The sequence below is a fragment of the Phacochoerus africanus genome, chromosome 15, assembly GCF_016906955.1.
Source record: "Phacochoerus africanus isolate WHEZ1 chromosome 15, ROS_Pafr_v1, whole genome shotgun sequence".
NCBI classification, from domain to species: domain Eukaryota; kingdom Metazoa; phylum Chordata; class Mammalia; order Artiodactyla; family Suidae; genus Phacochoerus; species Phacochoerus africanus.
This window is the reverse complement of record NC_062558.1, coordinates 60,726,891-60,753,696: the sequence shown is the minus strand read 5'-3', so window position 1 is coordinate 60,753,696 and position 26,806 is coordinate 60,726,891. Positions and strand designations below refer to the sequence as shown.

At 48.6% G+C, this 26,806-nt stretch overlaps 1 protein-coding gene across 2 annotated transcripts in view; it reads left to right on the top strand.

The window, feature by feature from the left end:
• GALNT2 (polypeptide N-acetylgalactosaminyltransferase 2) overlaps nucleotides 1-26,806 on the top strand; it is a 184,443-nt gene that overhangs the window by 140,262 nt on the left and 17,375 nt on the right. For both annotated transcript variants that reach the window (XM_047762257.1, XM_047762258.1), the window contains exons 4-11: nucleotides 7,464-7,562; nucleotides 7,802-7,869; nucleotides 8,120-8,185; nucleotides 14,793-14,914; nucleotides 16,760-16,847; nucleotides 20,396-20,483; nucleotides 21,724-21,827; nucleotides 25,341-25,467. In XM_047762257.1, coding sequence (XP_047618213.1) covers nucleotides 7,464-7,562; nucleotides 7,802-7,869; nucleotides 8,120-8,185; nucleotides 14,793-14,914; nucleotides 16,760-16,847; nucleotides 20,396-20,483; nucleotides 21,724-21,827; nucleotides 25,341-25,467 — 762 coding nt within the window. The remainder of the gene's footprint in view (nucleotides 1-7,463; nucleotides 7,563-7,801; nucleotides 7,870-8,119; nucleotides 8,186-14,792; nucleotides 14,915-16,759; nucleotides 16,848-20,395; nucleotides 20,484-21,723; nucleotides 21,828-25,340; nucleotides 25,468-26,806) is intronic.

Below are 26,806 nucleotides of genomic sequence, written 5' to 3'. Positions count from 1 at the left end.
TCCCATTCTGAAAAGGCGCATACAGACTTTCACGTGTACTGGGTCCCAGGGCAAAGCAAAGTCTCCATAGGAATCTGGGTCAGACCTGACTGCAGTTCTTGGAGGACCTCTTGGGAAAATGGGGTGAATGTGGCTTGTTGTGGGGGAAGGGCATTGGAAGCAAAGCTCTTGGGAATATTCAGCAGCTGCTTTTCTCTGGTGGTGGCCATTGTGGGAAAATCTGGCCCCACCCATCAGCACCAAGCAGCCCCAGGAGAAACAACAATCAGGGTGGGATCATAGCCCCACTCTTCAGTAAACAGGCTGCCTAAAGACCCCCCAAGGCACACAGCCACCTCTGATCTCACCCTGAGACAAAGCCCCATCTAGCGGTGAGCAGGCACCAGTCCCTCCCATCAGGAAGCCTACAGCAAGGCCAGTATCAAATTCAGCCACAAGGGGGACAGATGCCAGAAGTAAGACAGGCTACAACTCTGTTGTCTGCAAAAAAGATCACCACACCAAAAACCTCTAAAAATGAAAACACAGAGAACTATTACTCAGATAAGGGAGAAAGAAAAAAAAAAACTAAAAGAAAAATGGAGGGGGAAAAAATGAGCCCCAGATATAGAGGAAATGTAAAGAAAAGGACAAAATGTGGATGAATTGATGGGTGGAAAATCCAAGAGAACCTCTAGACTCTCGGCCCTGAATGCTCAGTGAGGCTGCTGAGCACAGGGTCCGCGGGCCAGCGGTAGCCTGTGAGCCAACCAGGAGAGGCCCAAGCACCATAGCTAAGAACTGCAGGTTCTTAAGAGCAAGTGCAACACATGATGGGCAGGGCTTTTATGGAGAAAATTAGATAAACATAATTGAAGGCCATTAAAAAATACTCAGTATTATATAGTAATGAATTCCCTTCAAATTAACCTATAATTCAGTGCAGTGTCTGTCATCCAGGGCTTTTTTCATGGAACTTAAAGGTCTCATCCTTAACTGCATAAGGAAAAGCAAACTGCCAAATGGCCAATAAAGTCCTTTGAAGGACAACACATGAGAGGCAACATGCCTTTTAGAAGCGAGTTCCCACCTCGGAGCCATAGCCGTTTAGCAGTGTTGGATGAGAACAGAGAGTTGGACAGGACAGAAGTGGAGCCAGAGATCAGTGTGCACCCATAAAAATGTGGTGTGATGCAAGTGTGATGAAATAATGAACTATTCAGCGACCCTGGGACAGCAGATTCACCACATAGGGGAAAGAGGAGATTGGTTGTACCATTCCCAAAAATATGGTAGGTAGATGAGTGACCTACGTGTTAAAAGCATTTGTACAAGTTTGAACACTTGGAAGAACACCGACAATAATGTATTAAAGACCTGAGAGGGAGAAACTCTTTTCCATAACTTCACCCCAGGGCCACATTTTGAAAAATCAAAATTAAAAAGTATGGTTGACAGAAGACATCTCGAACAAAATGAAAGGATCCGCCACAGACCTAAAGAAGATTTTTGCAGTGCTCCTGGCTGACAAAGGAAGTGATCCAGAATATAAAAATTCCTGTAATCAAATAATAATGAGGTAAAAACCTAATCAGAAAGTGGAGAAAGAGTGTGAGTAGGCAATTAAGAGAAGAAACAGTCTGATCACCTCATAAGATGTGAAAGGTGTGTGGCCTTGCTCATAATCAGGGAGATGAAAGTTAGAATAAGAAGAGGCTATTTCCTACTAATCCAGTTGGCAAAATGTCAAAATCTGATGCTGTCAAGGGTGGCAAGAGTATGGAGCAGTATGGCTCTGTGTGTGTGTGTGTGTGTGTCTTTCTAGGGCCACATCCTCGGCATAGGATGTGGCCCTAGAAGTTCCCAGGCTAGGAGTCGAATCAGTGGCAGCTGACAGCAGCACCAGATCCTTAACCCACTGAGCGAGGCCAGGGATTGAACCCGAGTCCTCATGGATGCTAGTCGGGTTCATTAACCACTGAGCCACAATGGGAACTGAGTATGGAGCAGTGTGAACGCATGCCCCTCCGGGTAGGGTGAAGCCAGGACAGCCCTTAGGAGATCCACTTGTTGTGTCCAGTAACCCTAGTGTCTGACCTGTAGGCCCATAATGCAGAGAAATGTTCGTACCTGTGTAAAGACTGCCTACTGCCACATTATGCCTGATGGAGAGAAGTGGGCCATCCACAGAAAGGGGTTGAATGTGATGTGTTCCTGCAAAGGAGCGTGAATGAGACAGAGCCCTGTGTCAAGCCAGGTGTGTCTGAGGAGGTGAGAGAAGCAAGCCATGGTGCAGTGTCATCCGTACACATTTTGAATAGATGCAGAACAATAGGATGCATTATGTATGAAGATGTACACCTGTCATTTATTGAAGAACAATAGGATGCATTATGTATGAAGATGTACACCTGTCATTTATTGAAGACACCTGTCATTTATTGAAGACATTATTGAATCCTGAAGTTCCAAATTCAGGACAGTGGTTCCCACTGGTGAAGATGGGGTTTGGGGTGGGAAGGATCTATGCGAACTCTATTATCTATTGTATTTTATTTGACTTAAAAAAAAAACCTGAATCAAATGCTAATGTTGCAAAATATTAAGATCCGAGAAAGTGGAGGGTGCATAGGTGGTTGTCGAACATCCTCTAGATTTCATGTTTGACGTATTTTGCACATGTACACCATGATGGTGGTGGTGGTGGCGAGCTTGCCTGGGAAAAAGCAGGCTGGCGGCCTCTCTTCCTAAGAGGCCACAGGATATTCCTTTCCATGCTGAGTTTATCATGGTCCAAGACTTGGCCCTCAGCTCTGTGCACCCAGAAAAATAATTGTTTGTTTGTTTGTTTCTTTATTTTTCCCCATGTGATGCTTTGGTTTGTTGAAGACCTGAAAGGGAGAAACAAATCAAAGCTTAGAGGTGTTTCTCAGGGGCAGACGCAAAACTAAATTCATAGATTAAATGAGTCCGGAAATGCCAGTTGAATAATTTGTAAAGAGAAGGACATGTGACACAACCAGAACCTTGAAATCCTGTGAATGATCCTGGTGTTTCTCCTTAGTTATTTCACCAGAAGTGGAGACAAGGCAGGAGGCCTGCTGTGGACATGCGGGAGGAAGTCATTGACCTTGGCAGGGTTGTCCGGGGGTGGTGGGCATTTGCCAGACTTCCTCCTGCATGGGGCTCCAGATCATGGTCAGAATATGGGTGGGTGTTGGATGCTTAGGGTCGTTGTGTCCACATCCCTCTCTGGGGACCCTGCTGCCTTTGGAGGAGGATAGGGTAACAATAAGATGCCCTGGTGGGCCCCAAAGTCACTGTGGGCACAGGGCGGCCAAGCACATATTATGACCCTCATTAGGGACCTTTGCAGTATTCAGAGTCCTTCTTGGGTATTTGATTCTCCCAATAACCATGTGGGATTGTCAGAGCCTTTTTCGTAGATGAGGAGGGAGGGGGTGCCTCAGATCCCTTGGTTACCAAGGTTACCATAGGCCAGACCAGCCAGGGTTGGGGTGGGGAGGCACGTGGGGACCTGGGATGGAAAGTGGATTTCTGTACTCCTTGCCGCACCCTGGGACAACCTTTCACATTATTAAACAGAGGCCCCAGCTTTCCAGTTCTGAGGATGTGTGTTTGATAATTTCACCAAGTGTAACATCTCCATTGAAGGAAGACAAGCCATCGGAGAGGCAGGAGTGTTCCTCGCCCTGAGGGCTGGGAGCTCACTGGCCTTGACATCAGCCAGTTAGGAGTTCAGATGTGATAGCTGTCTGGTCTCAGAGAAATGGGAAGCTGAATTAGGGATTTAAAAAAAATTTTTTTTATTGGAATATAGTTAACATACAATATTGTGTTAGTTTCAGGTGCACAGCAAACTGAATCGGTTATACATACACATATATCCATTCCTTTTCAGATTCTTTTCCTATATACATTATTGCGGAATTTTGGGTAGAGTTCCCTGTGCTATACAGCAGGTCCTTGTTACTTATCTGCTTTATATATCATCGTGTGTATATATTAATCCCAGCAACCTCTTGTACAGCTTTGTATCAGAAAAACCACCCAAGTAAAAAATGGTCAGAATATCTAAATGGACACTTCTCCAAAGAAGACAGACGTGTTTCATGTGTTTCTGTGGCCAAAAAACACATGAAAAGATGCTCGACATCACTAATTGTTGGAAAAATGCAAATCGAAACTACAATGAGCTATCACCCCCACATCAGTCAAAACGGCCATCATCAAAAAGTCTACAAAACAATAAATTCTGGAGAGAGTGTGGAAAAGGGGACCCTCCTATACTGTTTGTGCAAATGTAAACTGGCACAACCACTATGGAGAACAGTATGGAGGTTCCTTAAATTAGGGATATTGAAAAATCCCTAATTTTCCCAGTTTTTCAGGTCTCCATTTTGTTGGACAAGGAGTTACCAGAGGGACCCTTGGTAACTCAAGTGAACTTGACCAGAAGCCCATCCTCGCAGCCTCCCACTGCTTCACTGAGTTGTCAGGGAGGGAGAACAGAACTAATGGCACAATCTTTTTGATGCTAATTTCAGATTAACCACAGCATCTCCTCTGTTCCCAGAGAAATCTTGAGTTCGACAGCGCCCCTGGCAGTCAACGCCCCCTCGGGCTTCTATATCAGGCGTTCTTTCACCAGCTCTGGAGTGGTAAGAGCTGCCTGGCAGGCACAGGGCTCTTTACATGCAAGATTTCTTATGTTTCCTTTTAAAGAAAATCCTTCAGCACCCCCCCCCCCCTTTTCCTGGCTCAGGGTGAGAACTTAGGATCCGAATTCATATCCATACATATCTACACACACCCTGAAACTCTATTACTCGCCACCCTGCTTTACCTGAGAAATGGGATATACCTCTTAAATTTCCTAATTGCTATTTCCTAGCGAAATTGTGATGCCTCCTGACTATGTAGAGGAATTTTAATAAAGTGATGTGAGTGCAGCCACCCTGGATGTTCAGAAAAATGGTTCCAGAGCCGCTTCAGACTTCCAAGAGCTCATGGGAGACAGGCTTCCTGCCGAGAGATAGAAAATGAGAGACAAGGACACGATTGGGTCAGTCGCGTTTACTGTGACGTGAGCATGAAGAGTGCTTTCTTCTCCCTCTGAATTCTCCCGTGGCTGCAGGAGCCCGTGGTCAGTGGTCAGTCAGTCCTTCCGCACAGCCTGTGGGGCCCGGAGCTCCGCACTGGGTTGTGCAGGACCTAATTGCAGAGGTATTGGCCTCCTCTGTGGTGTTCTTATCTCACTCATCTCACAGATTGAGTTTCTAGGAATGACGTTTGTGGGTCATTTGTTTACAGTTACACCTTGCAGCGTTTTACTTCTTACTTCCTATTCTAACAATTGGTGAATTCTTGAAATTGGGTGGAAAAAAAAACCCAAAAAATACCCTAGTTTATCAATCTACTTATCATTAAAGACTTTGGCATCAGGAGCTGCAGTGATGTACGATCTTAATTCCAGAACGCACTCTTCTCCCAAGCAACATCGACTGGTGTATTGTGTCGTTTCCTCATGGTTAATTAAAATCTGGCTATCTGTATAACTAAAAGAAACAGAAGCAGCCCATTTTGTGATCTGACCTAATTGCTTTTTAATTGTGCTGCTTTTCTTGCTCATTTTCAAAACTGCTCTCTGAAGTGTTTTCCCAGTCACAAGGGAAAATCAGCGTCCGTTGACCGCTCTTTTCCTCCAAGACATGCCCGTTCCTACCCAGCAGCCGCTCGAGCATCTCAGCTGCTTTAATGTTTTTAGCTGTGGCCAAGCTCCAAAGATTAAAAAAAAACAAAAAAAAAAAAACCAAAAACTTTCTCCTTTTCCTATTGGTTTCCCTTTGAATGTAAAAGCTTTAATTCTGGGAGCAAATCACTTACAGCTTTGGTCAACCACACGAAGCACTAAGGAATCAAACAAGTTCTTGAAAAGGTATTAGCCCCATGGGAGGTTTTTCAGCTTCTTCCAAACCTGATCAGATGAGATCGGGCATGTTTAGGGTGGTGTGGCCGTCAATAGCCCCCAGATGATGAATGCAGAACAGGGTTGGGGGGTGGGAGAACCTTGTCCTGGGGGCCAGCAGATGGTCCTTATCCCATTTGCCCTCTTGACCTTGGGTACAAAATGACTGGTCAAGAACCACTTCCAGAGGCCAAAGATGCTTTAGCTGTCTGCCCCAGCTTCTTCTGACCTGGCATCAGCGGTTCCACCAGCCTGGGAACTCTCCAGTGCACTTCGCCAGCAGCTGTAAGCCCGCATCAGGGGTCTGGTGTAGGCGTTCTCTGCACCGTCACCCCCACCCTGGCATGCTCTTCCAGTTCATGGAGCCTTTGAAGGACTTAAAGTGTCCCTTTTGTTCTGTTCTGCTGACCCAGATCTGCCTTTACTGGTCCTTTCTGTCTCCTGCTGGATGATGCTTTGGCATCTTCAGCTTGGAGCTGCAGAGTCCTTTGTTTTATTTATTTATTTAAAATTTTTTTGGCTGTACCTGTGACATAAGGAGTTCCCAGCCCAGGGATCAGATCCAAGCTGCAGTTACAACCTATGCCACAACTGCAGCAACGCAAGATCCTTTAACCCCCTGTGCTGGGTCAGGGAATCGAACCTGTGTCCCTGTGTCCTGGCACTGCAGAGACACCACTGATCCTGTTGTGCCACAGCAGAAACTCAGAGAATCCTGTGTTTTAAATAGCCATTCTGTGCCCTCTCGGTCTCGTATCTGTCTGCAAGGACCAGACCTGACAAGTTGTAGTCTGCCCGTAGCGTGTAGGCTGGAATCAGCTTTCTTCAGAGCATCTCTGGGTTTTCTCAGTACCGCTGAGCATGGAAGGAAGGACGAAGGATGGGCTCAGGGGCCCATCCATCCATCCATCCATCCTTCACTCATCAGCCCTAGCCTGCACCCCCATCATCTACGTCACTTGGGCACAGTCTGGCGAGGTGAGGGGTATATGTCCCACTGTCCAGGATTGGGGGAGTGCTCAGTGGGGTAGTGCCGGCTCCAGATAGAACCTGGCAAGAATCATAGCAGTTCCATGTGCTTGCTGCCAGCCAAGTGGGGAACGAGAAAGAAGCAGCAGTACCCAGTTGGTTCCACCCTCTGAAATAACCACTGTGAATTGTGAAAAGCACATCTCTAGAGGTGTATCTGCATGCGAGAGTAAATGGGATTTCACTGTTTTAAAACATGCTTTTTTTTTTCAACATGTGAGAAAGATGTTCTCAATATGTTACTTTCTGCTGAAATCTTTCATCGTTGAAAATGTTGCTCTGGTTGTGTTTTTCTGTTTCCCGATGTCCCATTGTTGCGCTTTCTCAGGATAGACCAGTGCCTTCTGCAGATGACAGGTCCACCCTGGAGGGCTGGTCCTGCAGGGCCAGCCACTCGAGGGTGGTCAGGGGCCTGGCTGTGGCTGGTCCAGGCTCATTACTCAGGACGTCCTTTCTCTTCCTGCAGGTGTCAGCGGAAGCAGTGGCGGGTGGATCTGCCGGCCACCAGCGTGGTGATCACGTTTCACAATGAAGCCAGGTCGGCCTTGCTGAGGACAGTGGTCAGGTGAGGCCAGCAGCTGCCACCCGTCGTCCACCCTTCGCAGGTCATGGGGGGTGCTCCCTGGCAAGAATACTGGATGAGGGCTGGGTCCCCAGCACAGCCAGGCCGGGGCTGTCTTTGGGGCTGTAGACAGGTCACCTGACCGACCGTGCAGCACAGGGAGGGGGCCAAGTATGCAAATTGCCCACCCCCGCAGTCACACCCCTAAATGTCCACCACTTGACCTTTCCGTCTTCCCTCAGTGTGCTTAAGAAAAGCCCGCCTCACCTGATAAAAGAAATCATCTTGGTGGATGACTACAGCAATGACCGTAAGTAGAGACCAGTCACACCTACCCCACCCCTGAGTCTGACCCTTCTCCTGGGTACCAGCCTTCCTGGGCTATGGGTGCTAAGGATGAGTTTCAAGAAAAGGCCAGAAGTTGGGGCTGCAGCAAGAAGGTGCCTCTCTGATGCCCTGAGGGGGTGGTCAGCCCATGGGTGCTGGGGAGTCACCCAGCCGGCACACCAGGCCCTGTGTAAACTTGATGTTCAGAAGCTTTGCTTGTTTTCTCATCCTAGCCGAAGATGGGGCTCTCTTGGGGAAAATCGAGAAAGTGCGGGTTCTCAGAAATGATCGGCGAGAAGGTAAGGCTTTTCTTAATTCTGGTCCAAGACAGTTGAAATCTGACTTTTCCTGAGCCCAGTAATAACTTGAAGAAGTATTTCAGCTGCAAGAACAATGAACTGTCTAGTCCTTGTCATTCTCTTGCAGAGTCTGTTGGGAGCCTCTCCCGCCCAAACATGGGAGGACAGTCAAAGCTTAACTAATTGAAGTTGTTCGTGTACTAGGGAGGGAGTTCAAATCACATTTTTCTTTCTGTGTTTTGAAAACTGCTTTCTCTCTTTCACAACCTAGGAAGTCTTATCCGCCCTTTGAGTACTTGTTTTTAGAAGAAAATCAGAGAGATAGTGATGATAACTTTAATGACTCCATGCTCCAGGCATCTGATAAGATAATAGGGTTTCAGGTTTGACGGCCTGCTGAAGGTGGACCATCCAAAATAAAAGGGAAGATACTTGCTTATTGTGTTTTGCAAGCACCCGTCTAGAAACCGGCTATCAGTCTCTCCTTTGCTAGAGCTGGTCTCATCGAGTTTACTTTATTATTGGCGGCTAGAAAAGAGACTCCAGAAGGGAAAGCATTACTTTGAAGTGTCTGGAAAGGGAGCTGAAATCACAGTGTAATTAACAACCAGCGCATCAGAGCCAGCGGAGAGCTCCGTGGCTGGATTCTAGGCTCCTCTGTGGTCCTGAGAAGGCTTCCTGAAGGAAAATCATGGAACTCTAAAACATGTGCCAATTTTGCTATATCAGGATGACTCTCTTGATCCTGGTACAGTGGCTGCGCTCTTTGATCAGTGAACAAGCTCTTTCTTCTGCAGTCCAGCTGGAGTTGAAGAATGCGGTGTTTCTTAGCAAGAATCTGATCAGCCAATAAAGTGGGTGAGCTTGTTAGGGTGATGTTGTCAACACCATATTATAACCAATTAAAATCATCGATCCAGATGGTCAAGAGGCATGAGCAGTGGGGTCAGCCTTGCCCCTAAGCCAGCTCTGTTTGCTGGGCTCACATCTGTTGCCTGAGCTTAGATCAAACCAAAATCTTGCATTGTGTGTGCCCCTAAAGAAACTACACAATAACTTTCTGAATTCTAACCCAAAGTGTCCAATGACACAGGAAAAAGAAAAAAAAAAGATAAGAGGAGGAAAAAAAAGCAAGAAATTATTTTTCATGTTGGCATTTCGTAACTGGCAAACCATTTGCTATCCTTATCAGAGAGGTCTTTTTACCTGCTTAGAAATCAAAAACAGTGCTCATCTCAATAGAAACTTCCCATTTGCTTTAAGTTAGGCCATTCATTTGGGTAAGAGCCCACATCCATGGGGCTCATTGTTTCAGGAAGGAATGAGGAGGGGCAGTTGTGGGAAGCCAGATTACATGGAACAAGCGAGGATTGTGATAGTTGGAGAAAATGCACTTATACAAACATCTATGTGTGCTGTGTGTCCGTCCTTTATATTTAAACATACACACACATGCTCATAGTGATGCTCTGAGATGACAGATAGCATCAACTGCATAAAATCATGGCAGTGAAGGAGCAACCTTGGGTTCAGTTAGTGCTGGGGGTTTAATTGTGCCAGTGATTCTTATCTATTTGTTGCCATCACCTGGGGAATTCAAGACGCTTATGCCTTGACCCTACCCACAAGTGAATTAAAGCTTTTGGATTTCCAAGGATGGAGCCTGGACACCTGCATTTTTCAAGCTGCTTAGATACTGTGTATGTTCAAAGTTGAAAATCTATTCCTTCTTGTAGTGCAGATGGAGATATTAAAGCTGGAAGAGGTTACATGGCTTGCTCAAGGCCTTCCAGCTACTTAATGCCAGGAGCGGGGCCAAAACCGTGCTCACGGGCCAGGTTCTCTATCTGTCCCACGTACTTTTTGTTCCTCTGTACCTACTGTCCTGCCTGGTGAAGTGACCTTTTTTCAAGTTTATTGAGATTTAATCGACATATAACATTGTATTTGATTGAGGTGTACAACACGATAATTTGATAGATGTATATATCGTTTAGTTAATACCAGTCACCTTACACAGTTACAGGGTTTTTTTTTTTTTCTTTCAATAAGAACTTTTAAGACCTACTTTCTTGGCAACTTTCAAATCTGCAATACGGTGTTGACTATGTCAGCATGCCGTTTGTCACATCCTGAGGACGTATTTATTTTATAACTGGAAGTTTGTGCCTTTTGATCGCCCTCACCCATTCCCCCCCTCCCCCGCCCCTGCAACCTACTCTGTTCTCTGCATCTGTGAGTTAATTTAGATTCCGCAAACTGGTGAGCTCATAGAGTATTTGTCTTTCTCTGATTTAGCTCATGTAGCATAATACCCTCAAAATTGACACAACATTGTAAATCAGTTATACTTTAGTAAAAAAATTTTTTTTCATTAAAAAAATAATGCCCTCAAAGTCCATTCATGTTGTTGCTGTAAGTGGCAGGATTTCTTTCTTATGTATGGCTGAATAATATTCTTCTGTATGTGTGTATCATGATTTCTTTATCCATTCATCCATCAGTGGACATTTAGGTTGCTTCGAGGTTTTGGCTATTATAAATGATGCTGCAGTGAACATGGGGGTGCAGACATCTCTTCGAGGTAGTGATGTTATTTCCTTGGAATTGCTAGATCATATGGTAGTTCTACTTCTCTTTTGTTGAAGGCACTCCATACTGTTTTCTTTCTTTCTTTTTTTTTTTTGGTCTTTTGTCTTTTGTCTTTTCAGGGCCACATCCTTGGCCTATGGAGGTTCCCAGGCTAGGGGTCGAATTGGAGCTGTGGCCGCCAGCCTATGCCACAGCCACAGCAACGCCAGATCCGAGCTGCATCTGTGACCTATGCCACAGCTCACAGCAATGCCGGATCCTTAATCCACTGAGTGAGGCCAGGGATCAAATCTGCGTCCTCATGGATGCCAGTCAGATTTGTTTCTACTGAGGCACAATGGGAACTCATGTACTATTTTCTTAGTGGCTGCACCAATTTATATTCCTACCAACGGTGCACCAGGGTTCCCTTTTCCCTTTCAGTACTTGGTATATCTTATCTTTTTGATGATGGCCATTCTGACAAGTGTGAGGTGATATCTCACTGTGGTTTTGATTCACATTTCCCTCGTGATTAGTGATGTTGAGCATCTTTTCATATACCTGTTGTTCATTTGCATGTCTTCTTTGGGAAAATGTCTTCTCAGTACCTCTGCCCATTTTTAATTGGATTATTTTTGTTTCATTTTTGTTTTTTTGCTCTTGAATTGTATGAGTTCTTTATATATTTTGGATATTCCTTATCAGATAAATCATTTGCAAATACTTTCTCCCATTCCATAGGTTGCTTTTTCATTTTGTGAATTAATTTCTCCTTTTCTTTCTTTGCTGTGCAAAAGCTTTTTAGTTTGATGTAGGCTCATTTGTTTATTTTTGCTTTTGCGGCCTTGGCTTTGGTGTCAGATTTAAAACATTCCTAGCACTGATACCAAGGAGTTTACCTGTATTTCTTCTAGGAGTTTTATGGTTTCGGGACTTTTAAAATTTTTTTATTAGAGTTGACTTACAGTGTTATGTATGGTTTCAGGTATTAACATTCAAGTTTTTAATCCATTTTGAGTTGATTTTTGTGTGTGATGTAGGTAGGGGTCCAGTTTCATTCTTTTGCATGTGGCTGTCCAGTGTCACAACACCATTTATTGAAGAGACTATCCTTTCCCTACTGTGCATTTTTTGGTTCCTTTGTTGTAATTTATTGTCCATATATGTGTGTGAGTTTATTTCTGGGCTCTCCATTCTATTCCATTGATCTGTGTGTCTGGCCAGTGCCATACTATTTTGATCACTATAGCTTTGTAATATAATTCAAAGGGATAGATATATAGATTTATAGAAATAGATATATTTGGTGTACCATTTTAATTTTTCTTGTGGCTTTTTAGCTGTATATTTCTTTGAGGGGTTGCTCTGAGGATTACAGCATGCATCTTTAACTTATAACTGTCTACTTAGAGTCAATACACCTTTATATAAAATATAAGAACCTTGCAACAGTTTAATTCCATTCTTTTCCTTGTCCTTTGCATTTATCATGTGTTTTCCTTCATACATTGTTATGATATGTATTAAACCACACAGTGCAGTGTTAAAATGTTGGCTTTAAATAGTCAGCTATTTTATAAAGAATTTAGAATATATAAATGGACAATAAAATTTATCCTCATATTTTTCATTTCCGGTGTCTTCACTTCTTTCCATAGATTCAAGTTTCCTTCTATTGTCATTTTCCTTCAGCCCAGAGAACCATGAGAACTTTATTTTTTTCTTGTTGGCAATAAAATCTCTCGATTTCTCTTCATCTGAAAAGTCTCTTTCATTACTGAAGAATATTTTCTCCGAATAGAATTCTGAGTTGGACCATTAGTTTTTCAGTCAGCACTTTTAAAATGTCATTCTAGTGTATTCTGGCCTGTTTTTCTGTTTAGAATGTAGATGTCACCTCTATTGTTGATTCTTCATATGTATGCTGGCCAATTTCAGGTTGTTTCTTTATCTTTGGTTTTTAGCAGCTTGACTGTGATGTGCCTAGGTTTGCTTTGCTTTATATTTATCCTGCTCCAGGTTTGCTGATCCCTTTGAGTATGAAAGTTGATGTTTTCCACAAAATTTGGGATCTTACTGGCCTTTTATTTCTTCATGTATTTTTTTTTCTGCCTCATTCTTAGACTCTGGATGTTATACCACTTGATATTGTCCATAGCTTATTACTCAGGCTTTTTCTTTCTTCCAATATTTTTTTCCCCTGGTCACCAGATAGATCAACTTCTGTTGATCCATCTTCATGTTCACTGATCCTTCTGACATCTCTAATTTACTGTTAAGCCCAGTCAGTGAATTTTTCAGTTCAGATAATTGCAGTTTTCAGTTGTGGAATGTCCATTTTATTCTTACCGTTTTCATTTATCTGGTGAGATTTTCTCTCTGTTTGCTCATTACAGTCGTCATTTCATTGGAGTTCTTAGACAAAGTTTTTTTTATAATAGCTGCTTTAAATCGTCTTCTGCTCATTTCAACATTGGAGTCATGTCAGGGTGAGTTTCCGTAGACTTTTTTTTCTCAGTACAGATCCCATGTTTTTCTTCTCATGTCTACTGATTTTTAAATTTTATATTAGAGACTGTGAATGGTATGTTGTAGAGACACTGGATTCTATTATCTTTCTCTATTATCTTTTTTTGTATTGGGCAATTAAATTACTGGCTCATGACCTTGGACTTGCGTAGGCTTGTCTTTGTACTTTGCTAGGATGAGGATGTCTTGGGTGAATCCCTTATTCCTGAGATGTAGTCTGCATTCCTACATATGTTCCTTCTGGAGTTTTTGTAGAACTGAGGTGTTTGCCAAGCCCTTCTCACTTGGCAGAAGTCAAGTGCTAAATGTAATGTCCTGATGCCAGCTGAAATCCCAGTTCTTTTGCCTTCTAATCATCTCTCTTCATGGGCTCCTTGGAGTCTCCCCTGTGGCTACAGGTTCAGGAATCAGCCAGAGATTTAAGGGGGGGTTATCACCAGATTCAGGGCTTACCTCCTTCTCAGGATCTCCTCTCTCTGTTTCCAGCCATCCTAGAAACCCAGACTGTCCCCTCCACCTCAAACCCAAAAGGCTGCATGGTGGTAGCTAGGAGAGTCGCCTTGGGAGGAGTACCATGTAAACTTGCCTGCTTCCGGCTGCTCTAGCCCTTTTCAATAGTTGCATTTTCTGTTCTGCTCAGAGTTTATATTTGTTCTCTGCATGAGGGGTTGCCTACTACAAGCTGCTTTGTGATACCAGAACTAGAAATCTCTGCCTTTGGCCCTTATTCTAACATGCAGCTCTTTAAAAATCATTGAAAGCCCATGTTGACCATCATGGTGTAAAGACCTTAAAACACTTGCCCTCCCTGGTTGTAATAATAGTCCTCATCTCCATGTGTGAAGAAGCCCCGTGTGCCCTGAAACAGCCACTTATGACCACACCAACTAGTGATAAATATGCTATTTATGATAAGACTTTGCGTGATAGGGTGTATTATTAACACATCTCAAGTATGTAAATTGTGTAATCTGACCAATAATGTTAACTAATTTTATGTAAAAGCTAAACCATGGGGCTTTATCATTTATGTGACTTTGGCTTGTGGTTAGTCTTAGAAGACAAAGGTGTTTGCAATACAGCTGTCATTAAATTATTGCCATTACAATTGGCCCCATTATTCCTTGAAGTGTCTGGATGACACATTCCATAGCCCCGTTAATTAGAACCCTCTATTGCTGTGTCAGAGGCAAGTTAGAAGTTCCACGTTTCAGCAGGCTTGGTAAAGGAGACTTCAGTTATGTAAACGCCTTTCTTAGAAAGCAGTGTTCCCACGTTGTTTTCTCTTGTCATCCAATCACTTTTTTAAAAGGTCCTGACAGAGTCTTAGACTTGGTAACCTCAGGGCAGTGCTGATCCCCGCCACACGTGTCCTGGTGACCCTGCCCTTCGAGGAGGCTGCGTCGCCCCACGGGGGAGGTGTTGACATAGGTGTTGGGGGTGCCGTGCATGTCCTTTTTCTCAGGTACCCAAAGTTGTCCCCCTGACGTGCCTTTCTCCACAGGCTTGATGCGCTCACGGGTGCGGGGGGCCGATGCAGCCCAGGCCAAGGTCCTGACATTCCTGGACAGCCACTGCGAGTGCAACGAGCACTGGCTGGAGCCCCTCCTGGAGAGGGTGGCCGAGGTGAGGCGGGCTGGGCTCCACAAGGATGCCGTCCACTGTAGGATCCATCAGTAGGGGAAGAATCAAGGGGCTGTGGGGGCAGCACCGGCCGGCGAGGTTCCTTTACGATGGCCTTTTCCTTGGGAGGGTCCGCCTTCCCTGCCTGAAGCTTTGCATTTTGCGGCTCTCCAAGCTCAGAGGAGGCAGAGCACTTAGGATGGAGCCCGAAGGCCCCCAGGAGCGGTGAGTCCGGCCCACAGGTGTGGGGGGGAGGGGCAGCTTGAGGCTGTCGGACCATCTGTGCCTTCGCAAAACACCATCACTAGTGTTACATGTGACCTCTTGTCACATTTCCTTGGCCTTCTGCTTGTTTTATTGACTTTCTCTCCTCCCCACTGAGAAAGCGCTTCCTTGGGACCCTAAAGAAACATCATGAAAGCACTAGGGAAATATTAAAGGAGCAAGTTGTTCTTTCTGCACCAGAGCAAGGGTCGCTGGCGGGCAGTGAGTCATGACACAGGAGATAACACCTCTGCCAGTATTGCGATCGTCCTGCCCACGGCTGTTTACTGAGCGACAGCTGCGTGCTAGGCGCTCTGCACGTTACCTTTAATGCAAGCCTCACCCCCATTTGACAGATGAAGGAGTGGGGGTGCAGGGGGCTTCACTATCGTGGCCAAAAATCGTAGAGGGGGCAGAGCCAGGATGCAGAGCAGGTTTCACTGAACCCCTCTCACGCCCATGCACATGCCCAGCTGAAAGCCCCCATCCTGGAGGCCCCCTGCCCTGCCCCCACTGAGCTGTGTCACAGAGGCAGAGAGGCCATGCGCTCCTGCGGTCAGACTCTCAGGCTTGTTTAAATACCCTCTCCTTCTAAACCAAGGATAGGAGAGGCGAGAATAGTCATCCTCACTAATTTCAGCCCTTTCAAAAGAAATCTAAACAAAGGGACTGAACCTGGAGGTTGTGCAAGTTATGACCTGATGCGCGCCACAGGCCCTGAAGCTGAGCCAGGCAGAGGTGTCCCCCTCGGCTCTCAGGTACTGCTCAGGTTTGCCCTGTAAGTTTGCATCTGGGTGGTGTTGGAACTTCCCAGTGTTCTCTGAGTGCAGTCCCCTGATGTACTATGTTCTTAGCTCTGCTGGTTTGGTTACTAATTTGTTTTTCAAAGTCGTTCTTCCGGCCAATTTGTGTTCTTTCCATGGCTCAGGAGGGCAGCCACTCCTTTGCTAACTGTCGGCAGAGGGCAGAGTCCCCCACCAGCAGGAACTGTCCCAATTGAAAGAGAGTGGGGAAGGTAAAAGCCTGACGTTCACAAACACCAGAAGAGTGACTGTGTGGCACAAAGGGGCCTCTTATGAGTTTGGAGACTCAAAGGCAGGCAGACTCAGGACCTGGGTTCTCTGGTTGGCTTGGTTCACTTCTGCTGCGTGATGCTGGACCTCTGCACACCTCACAGCTCCTCGGCCCAGAGCTGGGTGTTGCTAACTTGCTCGTGTAGGCATCTCAGCCACGAGCCCTTCCCTGAGCTTCCCTGCAGCTGATGTTTCAGTGCAGCTGAGCTCAGATTTGGTCAGAATAGAAGTTACTCTGTGGTTGATGTTTGACATTTGGGGTAACAGGACGGGCCCCGAAACACTCCTGTCAGCTGTGAGCAGAGCACTGGGGCCGCCCCACGCCCTCAGCACCTCTCCTCTCCTCCTCACTGTGGATGCCTGGCCCCATGCAGAGCTGACGGCCAGCCCTGGGGCCTGAGGTGGCCGGTGGGGGCCGCAGGTGGGTCCCTGAGGCCACGGATACTCACACCTCCTCCTGTGCTGGTCCTTCTTGGCTCTAACATCCACTCTTGCCTTTGCTGCGTTTCAGGACAGGACCCGCGTGGTGTCCCCCATCATCGATGTCATCAACATGGACAACTTCCAGTACGTGGGCGCATCCGCAGATCTAAAAGGCGGTAGGTACTGTTCGGGGCCCAGGACTGTAACAGTGACAGCACTTGCAGGCAGCGGGGAGCATCCCTGGGCTCAACAAGCGGGGTCCCCAAGGGGGAGAGAGACAGCCCTGCTTCCCTTAGTGGGCAGCTGCATGTCCTCTCTAGTCTGTCTGACCTGATGCTGTGACAGGTGGCTCTGTGCGCAGAGCTGTCCCTTCGGGAGCTGGGTGTGGGCTCTGCTCTCTGCTCTCTGCATGCCTCCCCCCGGACCCCCAAAGCCTGTCTCCTGCTGGAGACCCAGCCACCCTCCTCACTGGACTCCTGGGCCCCGAGGCCTGGCTGTTGTCCCCCCCACCACCCATGTCCTGCCTCCCTGCAAGGGAACCTTTCCTCTCAGTGACTGTTCAGTTTCCTGAGGGCTGCTCCCGCAAACCCACCTTCCCCAAGCTCCAGAGGACTATGTGATCCTCTTAAAAATCATCGAAGGCCCCATAGGATGCAGCTCAGGTGGGCTCCACCTCCCAGCGTCAGCTGTGTTGGGATGCAGGGCTGAGAGAGGCGGGGATGTGACATGGTACAGGCACACCTGTGTGGTCCCTCAGGTGTGCAGCACCTGGAACACTTGTCCTGCACTTGGGAAAGAATGAGATTGAAAGAGTCCTGTAACACTTTAGTAAAAACAGGAGAGGAGATTTGAAGTCACAGACCCCCTGAAAGGGCTTGAGGACCCCACCTGGGACCCTGGTTCTCGTAAGGTGCTTCACGAAGCTGATGGGTGCACAGGAATCATGCAAGCCTGCCCTGAAGACTGGTCCCATTGTCCCTGTGTCCCCGGGACTACGTGTAGGGGTTGGGGGTGGACCTGTGCCCCTTGGGAACCCTGCGCAGCCTAGTGATAAACTCTTCGTGCTCTGAAACTCAGCCGTTGGGCAGCCTCACCCCAGAACTTGGCTGAGAGCCAGAGAGTCAGCAAAGTTGGCTTTTAAAAGAGAGATAAGAGATGTCAAAGCCTTTGCCTTCCATGTGTGCAAGTTACTCACTATTGATTCTTCACACCTGAGACAAAAGAAGTCTTTTCCAGCTGCCCGGCACCCAGGTTTCTTTATGTAAGATGAGGGGCCTCTTTTCCCATCTTTAACATTTTGAGCTGATTGGAAGATGGACTATTCCAGACAGACACAGAGACAGACCTCAGAAAAAGAAGACAAGGAGTTCTCGTTGTGGTTCGGGTTAAGAACCCAATGTAGTCTCTGTGAAAATGCGGGTTCGATCCCTGGCCTCTCTCAGTGGGTTAAGGATCTGGTGTTGCTGTGGCTGTGGTGTAGGCTGACAACTGCAGCTCTGATTCGACCCCTAGCCTGGGGACTTCCATATGCTGTGGGTGCGGCCCTAAAAAGGAAGAAAGGAGACAGTAAAACTCTGAAACTGGATGGAACCTCAGAAAGCAGCGAGCTGGGGCCAGTGGAGCCCTGGGCGCTGGCGCCTCCCCTGGGTGTGGTTGCTATGGGCAGGTGGTTACCCTTTTGCTCCTCAGCATCAATCTGAGAATCAGGGGCAATGACAGCACAGCCACCCAGAGCAATGAGGTCACCAGTGACCCTGCCGAGGCCCCAGCGGGAGGTAGACTTGCTAGGGGCCCATACGGGCTGGGAAACAAGATTTAGGACATTCTTAGCAAATGGTGAGAATGTGGGCTTTACGAGGACAGATCTTGGCTGCCAGGAAAGCTCAGTGTCCAGAACATCTTACCCCCAAGGGCTTGCAGGAGCTGAGAAGGGATGGCTCCTTCTCCCACTGCAGGTGCTCATGTCCGAGCAAGATGGGGTGGTCCTGCTGGGGGTGTGGGCCTCCTGCCATTCCAGAAGGGGCCAGACTCGTTCTAAGAGCATTTTACGAAATCCCTTTAGGGGACAAAACAAAAACAAACAAACCAGTGATGATGTTTTCAGCAGATTTTAAAAATCGGAGTTCCCGTCGTGGCGCAGTGGTTAACGAATCCGACTAGGAACCATGAGGTTGCGGGTTCGGTCCCTGCCCTTGCTCAGTGGGTTAACGATCCGGCGTTGCCGTGAGCTGTGGTGTAGGTTGCAGACGCGGCTTGGATCCCGCGTTGCTGTGGCTCTGGCGTAGGCCGGTGGCTACAGCTCCAATTCAACCCCTAGCCTGGGAACCTCCATATGCCGCGGGAGCGGCCCAAGAAATAGCAACAACAACAACAACAACAACAACAACAAAAAGACAAAAAGAGAAAAAAAAAATCTACCAAATTAGTAAAATAATAATGCACACACACCCCCCCCCCAGTGCAGGTAACATGTCCATGTCAACCAGGCAGCCAGATGTCTGTTGTTTCTCTGGCTGGTGGTGCATGGGGAGGGCCAGGCTCCATAGGACATCAGCACAGGGCCTGTGTCAGTTTCCTCTTCATGTCTTACTGTCCCTGCTGCCCGGTCCCCCAGGCCTGCACTTCCTTTTGCTAGCCTGCTCCGCTCTGCAGTGACAATGGGGGCACTTTTGGGTCCCTTTGCTGAACTGGGCGCCCTGGAGCCTGCCTGCCACCCTGCCGTGTTCAGGCTGCAGGCCCTGGGATCGTCAGAGCACACAGATCCTGGATTTCCAGCACACAGGCAAGAAAGCCAAACTTGGGCATTGCCCCAGCCCTGTGGGCAGAAAGCCTGATGGCAGAGAGCCCAGGGACAGAGCTGAGGGATGGACTGCCCGGGAGCAGAGCAGCCTGGCTCTCAGACCCTGGGAAGCACAGTACAAAGGGCCAGGTGTTGTCAAGAAAGGTCCCCCGTGCTCTGGGGAGTGTCCATGGGAGTGCGCCAGGTACCTTCTGAGTAGGGACAAGACCTGACAGCTGTGAGCCAGGGGCCTGCAAAAGCCAGGATCCACATCCAGGTGCCAGGCCCAGGTGGGCTGTGGATTCTAGAAGTGACCCGGGGCAGGTACCTGTTATCAGAAATTGCAGCTCACTTACCCCCTTCATTATTTCTGTTGGCTCATTTCCATCTGAAAGTGTTCCCTCTCCCACCTCACTGACCCTGTGTGGGTCTCAATCTAGACATTGAGGAGCAGCGTTTGTGGCCCCGGGGAACCTGTCCTCTGCGCCATCCCTTCCCCACCTGTCCCGCCTTCCCTCCCCTGGGCCCATGATGGGGCACAGGCAGATTGGTTTTATCTGTGGTTGCTCTTCTTTCTCGCCTCCTTACAGCTCTTAGATACACAGTGGTTGCGCCTCACAGACTCCATTCCTCTTGTTTCATGTTTACTTGTATGCATTTTGATTTTAGAAAGGTCTGACCTATGTTTTGTGTTTTGGGGGAGCTTCCTGTGGAAGGAGGATTCCACGTAAGCCCTCCCCACTGGTCGCACTGCCAGCTCCTCCCGCCCCCACCCCCAGTCACTCTCTCTTCCCGCTGCTTCTTCGTAGTTTTTTATTTTTCTTGGTGTGCTTTTCAGTGAGTCTGTTCCAAATACCAAGTATGTTTAAGCCACGAGGGACAAGGGGCCAGGGAGCAGACAGCCTGATGTCACAGCGTCCTGTGTTTCTTTTCTGTGACCGGCAGGTTTCGACTGGAACTTGGTGTTCAAATGGGATTACATGACGCCTGAGCAGAGACGGGCCCGGCAGGGGAACCCGGTCGCCCCCATAAAGTAAGTGCCAGGTGTCCTGCATCCCAGATAAGACACTAGACTCTGGCCACACATCCTCTTGGCACCGAGTGGACTCATACCAGCTTCCTGGGTCTCAGCTCAAGGGACAGTCTCAGGGGTTCCCATCGTGGCTCAGCAGTTAACGAACCCAACTAGTATCCATGAGGACTTGGGTTCAACCCCTGGCCTTGCTTAGTGGGTTAAGAATCCGGCATTGCTGTGAGCTGTGGTGTAGGTTGCAGATTGTAGCTGAGGTCTGACGTTGCTGTGGCCGTGGCATAGACCGTTGGTTACAGCTCTGATTCATCTCCTAGCCTGGGAACCTCATTATGCTGAGGGTTTGCCCCCCTCCCCCCCAAAAAAAGGGACAGTCTCTGCCACCACATTTTGAGATTTTTTTCTCTCTGTATCACATCTGTCGATTCCACATCCTTCATGTCTCAGATGTAGAGCATTTACAGCAGCATGCAGTCTCATGCCAACCTCAGGGACTGGGGAGGGGGTGGCAGCATGTGACCCTGCTGCCCCGGGGAAGGCAGCTCCCCTTCCACATCGGCTCTGCCTCCCATTTGTGCACAGAGGAGGCCCTTTGCTGGTTCCCGCCGGCTCTCAGGCCCAGCCACGTCCTGGACCTCAGGTGGAGGCAGAATGCCTCTTGGGGGCACGTGGTTAGGGGGAGCCCTTCCCACCCCAGTGCTGTGTCCATGCAGCGTTTGCCCCATCAGCAGTGAGCTCAGACGGGCAGCATGTGGCTTTGACATCTCAGCCTCTCCGAGGGAATAGGGCTGGGGTTCTGGTGTTGGCCTGTCCCTGCACTGATGGGAAAATGAAAAGTGATGGTCCATCCCACAGAGGAGGAAGCTGCCCCATGGCGAGGACGAGGACAAGGACAAAGGGTGGCTAGTGGCATCAAGCATCTCCTAAGCATGCGGTGCTTCGTGCCTATTACTTTTTGTAACCTGAGGGCCAGACAAGCCAAGTACTTGCCTGGGCTGCTGTCAGTAAGCATCCCAGTGCCAGGGCAGCTCGTGTACTTGGGGGCATCTGAGCCAGGGCAACGGGGTGGGGGTTGGCATTTGAAGACAGCAGCAGAGGCAGAGGGGCACCAGAGCTGTGAGCAGAGAACCAGGGCTGTGCCGTTACTATGAAGGTCAGCTGGTAGGCTTGAACTTGTCATTAGAATGCTGCAATCTAACCTTGACCTCCAACCTTTCCTTCTTCTCCCGCTCTGCCTCTTTAGAACACCGATGATTGCTGGAGGGTTGTTCGTGATGGATAAGTTCTACTTCGAAGAACTAGGGAAATACGACATGATGATGGATGTGTGGGGAGGAGAAAACCTGGGTACGTATGAGCGCTGTGTCCTCAGACACCACACTGTTTGCAGTTCTGGCACAACTACAGGCTTTACCTGCCCATCAGGAGGGAGAAATGAGAAACAAGCTCTAAGACTCTTCAGCGAGAGTGTGTGGTATGCAGGGTGCTGATTGGAAAAGATTGCTAAAGACATTAGAGTAACCATTTATGGGACACTGTTAGTCTCCCTGTGATGTGCACATAGCACTCGTCTTACTCTTAAAAGTGTCTCAGGGAGTTCCCTTTGTGGCTCAGCATGTTAAGAATCCGACTAGGAACCATGAGGATGTGGCTTTGATCCCTGGGCCCGGCCTGCTCAGTGGGTTAAGGATCTGGCTTTGCTGTGAGCTGGGGGGTAGGTCACAGATGTGGCTTGGATCCCGTGTTCCTGTGGCTGTGGTGTAGGCTGGTGGCTACAGCTCCAATTTGACCCCTAGCCTGGAAACTTCTGTATGCCACAGGTGCAGCCCTAAAAAGACAAAAAAAGTATCTCAGGTCGGCATTAGAATATGTTGCCTTGTACAAGTCAGGAGCTAGAATACAGATTAAGTCTTTGGAAGAAAATGCACAGTTTTTAGTGTCCTCTGAATCCAAGGGTTTGGAAAGCGAGCTGACTAAAATGAGGGGGACATTGCAGGCTCTGAGATTCATTTTCAGCCACAGGGTGTGCAAAGAGCCCTGTCAGGCTAACTGAATGGTGATTGTGGGGTCAGATGGGGCAGAGGCCTTGGCCCTTCAGTCCTTCATTGACTATGTTGTGAATTGTTTTGTTTGAAGTTTCTTTGAATAACATGTAGGTCATTTTTACCCGTGTTAGGGACAATGAAATTTTATAGGTGTTGGTCTCTGTTGGTAGCTGCATGGTATTTACTGCAGAAAGATAGAAAGTCTCTTATTTTCATCTGCTTAGGGGTTTTTGTTCGTTTCACTTGAAGCTTTTGAGATGAGTCTCCTTGGCTATTGAATGCTATTAAATTACCCCTTCCCTTGGAGAGATGGACTCTGGGAGGAAGGGGCAAAAAGAAAAAAGTAAGTCGGTGCCACTGTCATTTTTAGTAATCTTGTAACAGAGACTTTGATGGAGTGATTGATTTGTTTAGAAGACTCAACTAGACCAGCCTGTTGTTTTTCATTCTTCTCGTGTTTCCCGGTGGTAATGCTCGTGATTGTCATCTGTGGAGGGAAGTTGTGCCTGGTTGATGCAAAAACTTGCATAGACTCGGTCACTACATCAGATCAAAGGACCTGAGTCAGATGCTTTTGGGTTTTTCACCTATGCATTGATTTAGGCAGGGCTTTTGAAGTCCTCTGTGCAGGATAGGTTTCAGAAGGATTAACCTTCTAAAGGCAGTTCTGAGTCACCGTTGCTCCTCAGACATGGCTGGGGCTTCGTGCAAGTCCAGCCATCAGGAAACACCGCTCAAATGCCCGAGACGCTGGTGTGGTCTGTGGCAGTGCTGTTAAGTAAGTGGACGGCGGCCGGCCTTTCCATCAGAGCATAGGAAGCGTGTTGCTTTGAGTATCGAAGGACACGTTGTACCCAGAGACCAGTGGGGGTTGTGAGGGGAGATCGTTTTTTCCTTTCCCTGGTTCATTGTTGGTTTGGCTTATCTGTGTGTGCAGATGTGCTGTGTGCGACTTTCCGTGGAAGGGCCGGAGGGGCTCAGGGTGGGGTGACTCAGAGTAGAACTGGGAGGAAGGGCTGCGGCCCTCCAGGCCTCGGCGCTATTGGCATTGTGGTCCCCCTGCCTGTGACAGGCTCTGACATGGCCGCTCTGGAGGGTCTTCTCATCAGGGTTGAGTGGGCACAAGGGTTTCAGCAGGGAGGATCCGGGATATAAGTCTCCCTTCTAGGCACTGTTCTGGCCTGATTGTATGGGTGCTGCCTGCACACCCCCAGCGGTTGTCCAGCCTGGGGGCTTGTGTGGGCACATGTTAGAGGAGAGGTCGAGGATGCCTGCGTAAAATCCAAATACTTCCTCCAGGTGTGCCCATCCCCTTCCAGGTGTGCCCCACCCCCTCCGGGTGTGCCCCAGCAGATCCGCTAGTGCTCCCAGGCTTCCTGACTAACAGTGTGAGTCTATTTAAAGCAATTGTAAAGAAGACATAGAACCTGATCCCTGGCCCTTGTGAGGTGTGGGATTTGACTCCGTGGAAACAGTATTTGTCCTTCAGGTGGGTCTCTGCAGTGTCGGGAAGGATGCTGCCTGCCTCCAGGGCACCATCACACTTCATGCTTTCTGGAAGGACCAAGGTCTCCCCTGAAGTCTTGGAGCTGGTCCATAGCAAACCAAGGATGCAGTTAAACCGCCTAATTAAAAAGCCCCTGAGTTGTCTAGAGTCTTCACCCCACAGTGTAGGGCTCCGTGAAATCAGAGTTGAATATAACTAGTTGAACTTGGCCTTAAAAATCTCCCACCAGCCCTTACTGGTTTAACAGGCTCCCCACACAGAAGCCAAGGGCCTTCCTTGTCCCCAGTTTTGAATTTTCCAGGTAGGCAGCTGTGTATTTGCATTTTATTTCCTTTGACACAGAGAACCTCCTAGGCACGTTCTGTTCAGCACTGGGAGGAAAGCCAGAAACCTTTCACTCTGCTGGCTTGGGTGGTTATGGCCACATGTTTTTAAGACCATGAGGGAAATGGTTGTTAAAGTTCCAGAACTGTGGTACCAATCATTCCCTCCTCATGAAGGGGGAACTCTGGCTTTAGTTCACAGGATCCAAGTAGAAATTCATGGTGTTCCGTCCTGAGGGGGAGCAGCCCAGGTGCCTGGGCCACATGGAGCCTGGTCCGGAGGTTCCCCAGCAGCCCACAGCACGGTCCCTAGGATCCCACCTGTGTCAGCGGCACTGGCTCTTTCCTTCTGTCTTGCCCCCAGCATGTTGTTGGGGATGCAACGTGATGGAAAGGAAAGGCCCTTTCATACCAACCTCATGAAACCTTCCAGAGGAAGGTCTGACCTTCCAGAATATTCTATCTGCTTTTCCTGTCTCACCTCAGTTTCTCATGTTTGGTCAGTACCCTGGCTCAGGCTGCAGCCGCTCAAAGTGGGCGGTGATTAGGACAGGGGCCTGGTGGGGTGTCCATGTGTCCAGGCCTCTCCCAAGAGGAGGTGCTCTGGGTCACGTACCAGCCCCTGCCCTGTGTGTCCCGGCTCCTTGGGAGAGTCTGCTCTGATGCCGGGGCAGAGCGGCCTTTGCTGGCCTGCTGAGTGGCTTTGGCCACTGGACTTTGCCAGCTGGCTGGACACTGTGCACAGGGACAGCATGAATTTTGTGATTTAAGGGAAGAGATGTTCATTCTGGGTAGAGAAAGCCTGGAGACCCCTGTGTCCCCACTGCGGGCATTCAGGACCCCCTGGAAAATGGCACACTCCTTGTCAGCATCACCTTGGATAGTGGAGGGTAGGAGGCCCTGGGTGGTGGGGGTGGTGGGGGTGGGCATATGCGCCCCTCGGGGTGGCCCCGGGCTCCTGGTCACCCTGTGTCGTTCACCTCAGAGATCTCCTTCCGCGTGTGGCAGTGCGGCGGTAGCTTGGAGATCATCCCCTGCAGCCGCGTGGGACATGTGTTCCGGAAGCAGCACCCCTACACCTTCCCGGGTGGCAGCGGCACCGTCTTTGCCCGGTAAGTGTCTGGGGGGCTGCCGCTCTGTGATGACAAGGAGCAGCTGTAGGGACAACAGCAACATTATGCTGAGCGACAGATGCCGGGCTCAGAAGGTTCCGTGGGGCACAGTCCACATGAGGACAGTCGGAGACCTGGCTGTCGTGATGGAGAGCAGGCCGGGGTGGCCAGGCACTTGGGCAGGGGGCTGCAGGGGGTGACGGGCAGGTCTGTGCCTCATGGTGGTGGTTGCACAAATCTGCACCCGTGTGAGCTCATGGAACTCTACGCCCAGAGCATGTTGTGTGGAAATCGTGAAGGAGAGAACTTACTTTATCACACATCACTGCTCAAGGTGCAATAAGTGAACAATATTAAAGTCACCGTACTAAATTCAAACCCAAAAGGCCTTGTGATATCCCACAGATAGGATTCACGATAGATAATAGATTTTAGCACACAGGATAACACCACATAAAGAGCTTTCTGAAGCAAAACAGCAAATTTCCTATCTGAGGGTGAGGGGCACTTTTTTTTTCCTCGGGAATTCTTTCAGATGCAAAAGGTTAAACAGCATACAAACCAGCCTGGCCCCCCGGAAGGCGGCAGGGGCCAACCCCACAGTGCACAGCTCAACAGATGATTTCAGACTAACAGACCCACAGATGTGTGGTTGCTGTGGGGGTGGGGAAGGGAAGGACCAGGAGTTTGGGGTTAGCAGATGCAAACTAGTATATGCAGGGTGGATAAACAGCAAGGTTCTGTGTATCGCAGGGAACTGCACTCAATATGCCATGATAAACCATCATGGAAAGGAATATTTTAAAAAGTATGTATGTATAACTGAATCTCTTTGCTGTAGAGCAGAAATTACAGAACATTGTAAATTGACTATTTCAATTGTAAAAATGAGAGATGATTTCAGACACTGGGAACTAAGTAACATGTGGTCACGTGGTTGACGTGACAGGCCAGGGGACGGGGGCTGCGCACAGAGGCTCCTCTGAGGATGGACGCTTGTCCCAGACCTAAAGGGTGGGAAGGAGGTGCGTGGGGCCCTAGGGAGCAGCACACCTGCCAAGGAGTGGGTTCTTGGGCCAAAATGGCGCTGTAGAACAGAAGGCCGCCAAGTGTGGCTGGGACCAGGGGATGGGGCAGCAGTGGGCAGCAGGGGCGACAAGACTGGCCGGGTCTGCAGCTTGTAGGTCGAGGGGAAGTGGGTGTTGCTTTGAGACTGGGGAAGCTCCTGTGGGTTTGAGGCAGGCACCCGACTTCTCTGCTTTGAGCTTTAGGGTGTCCTCTGGCCCGTTGGAAGCTGGCCTAGACAGGGTTCCAGCCACGGCGGAGGCTGGCAGGCTTG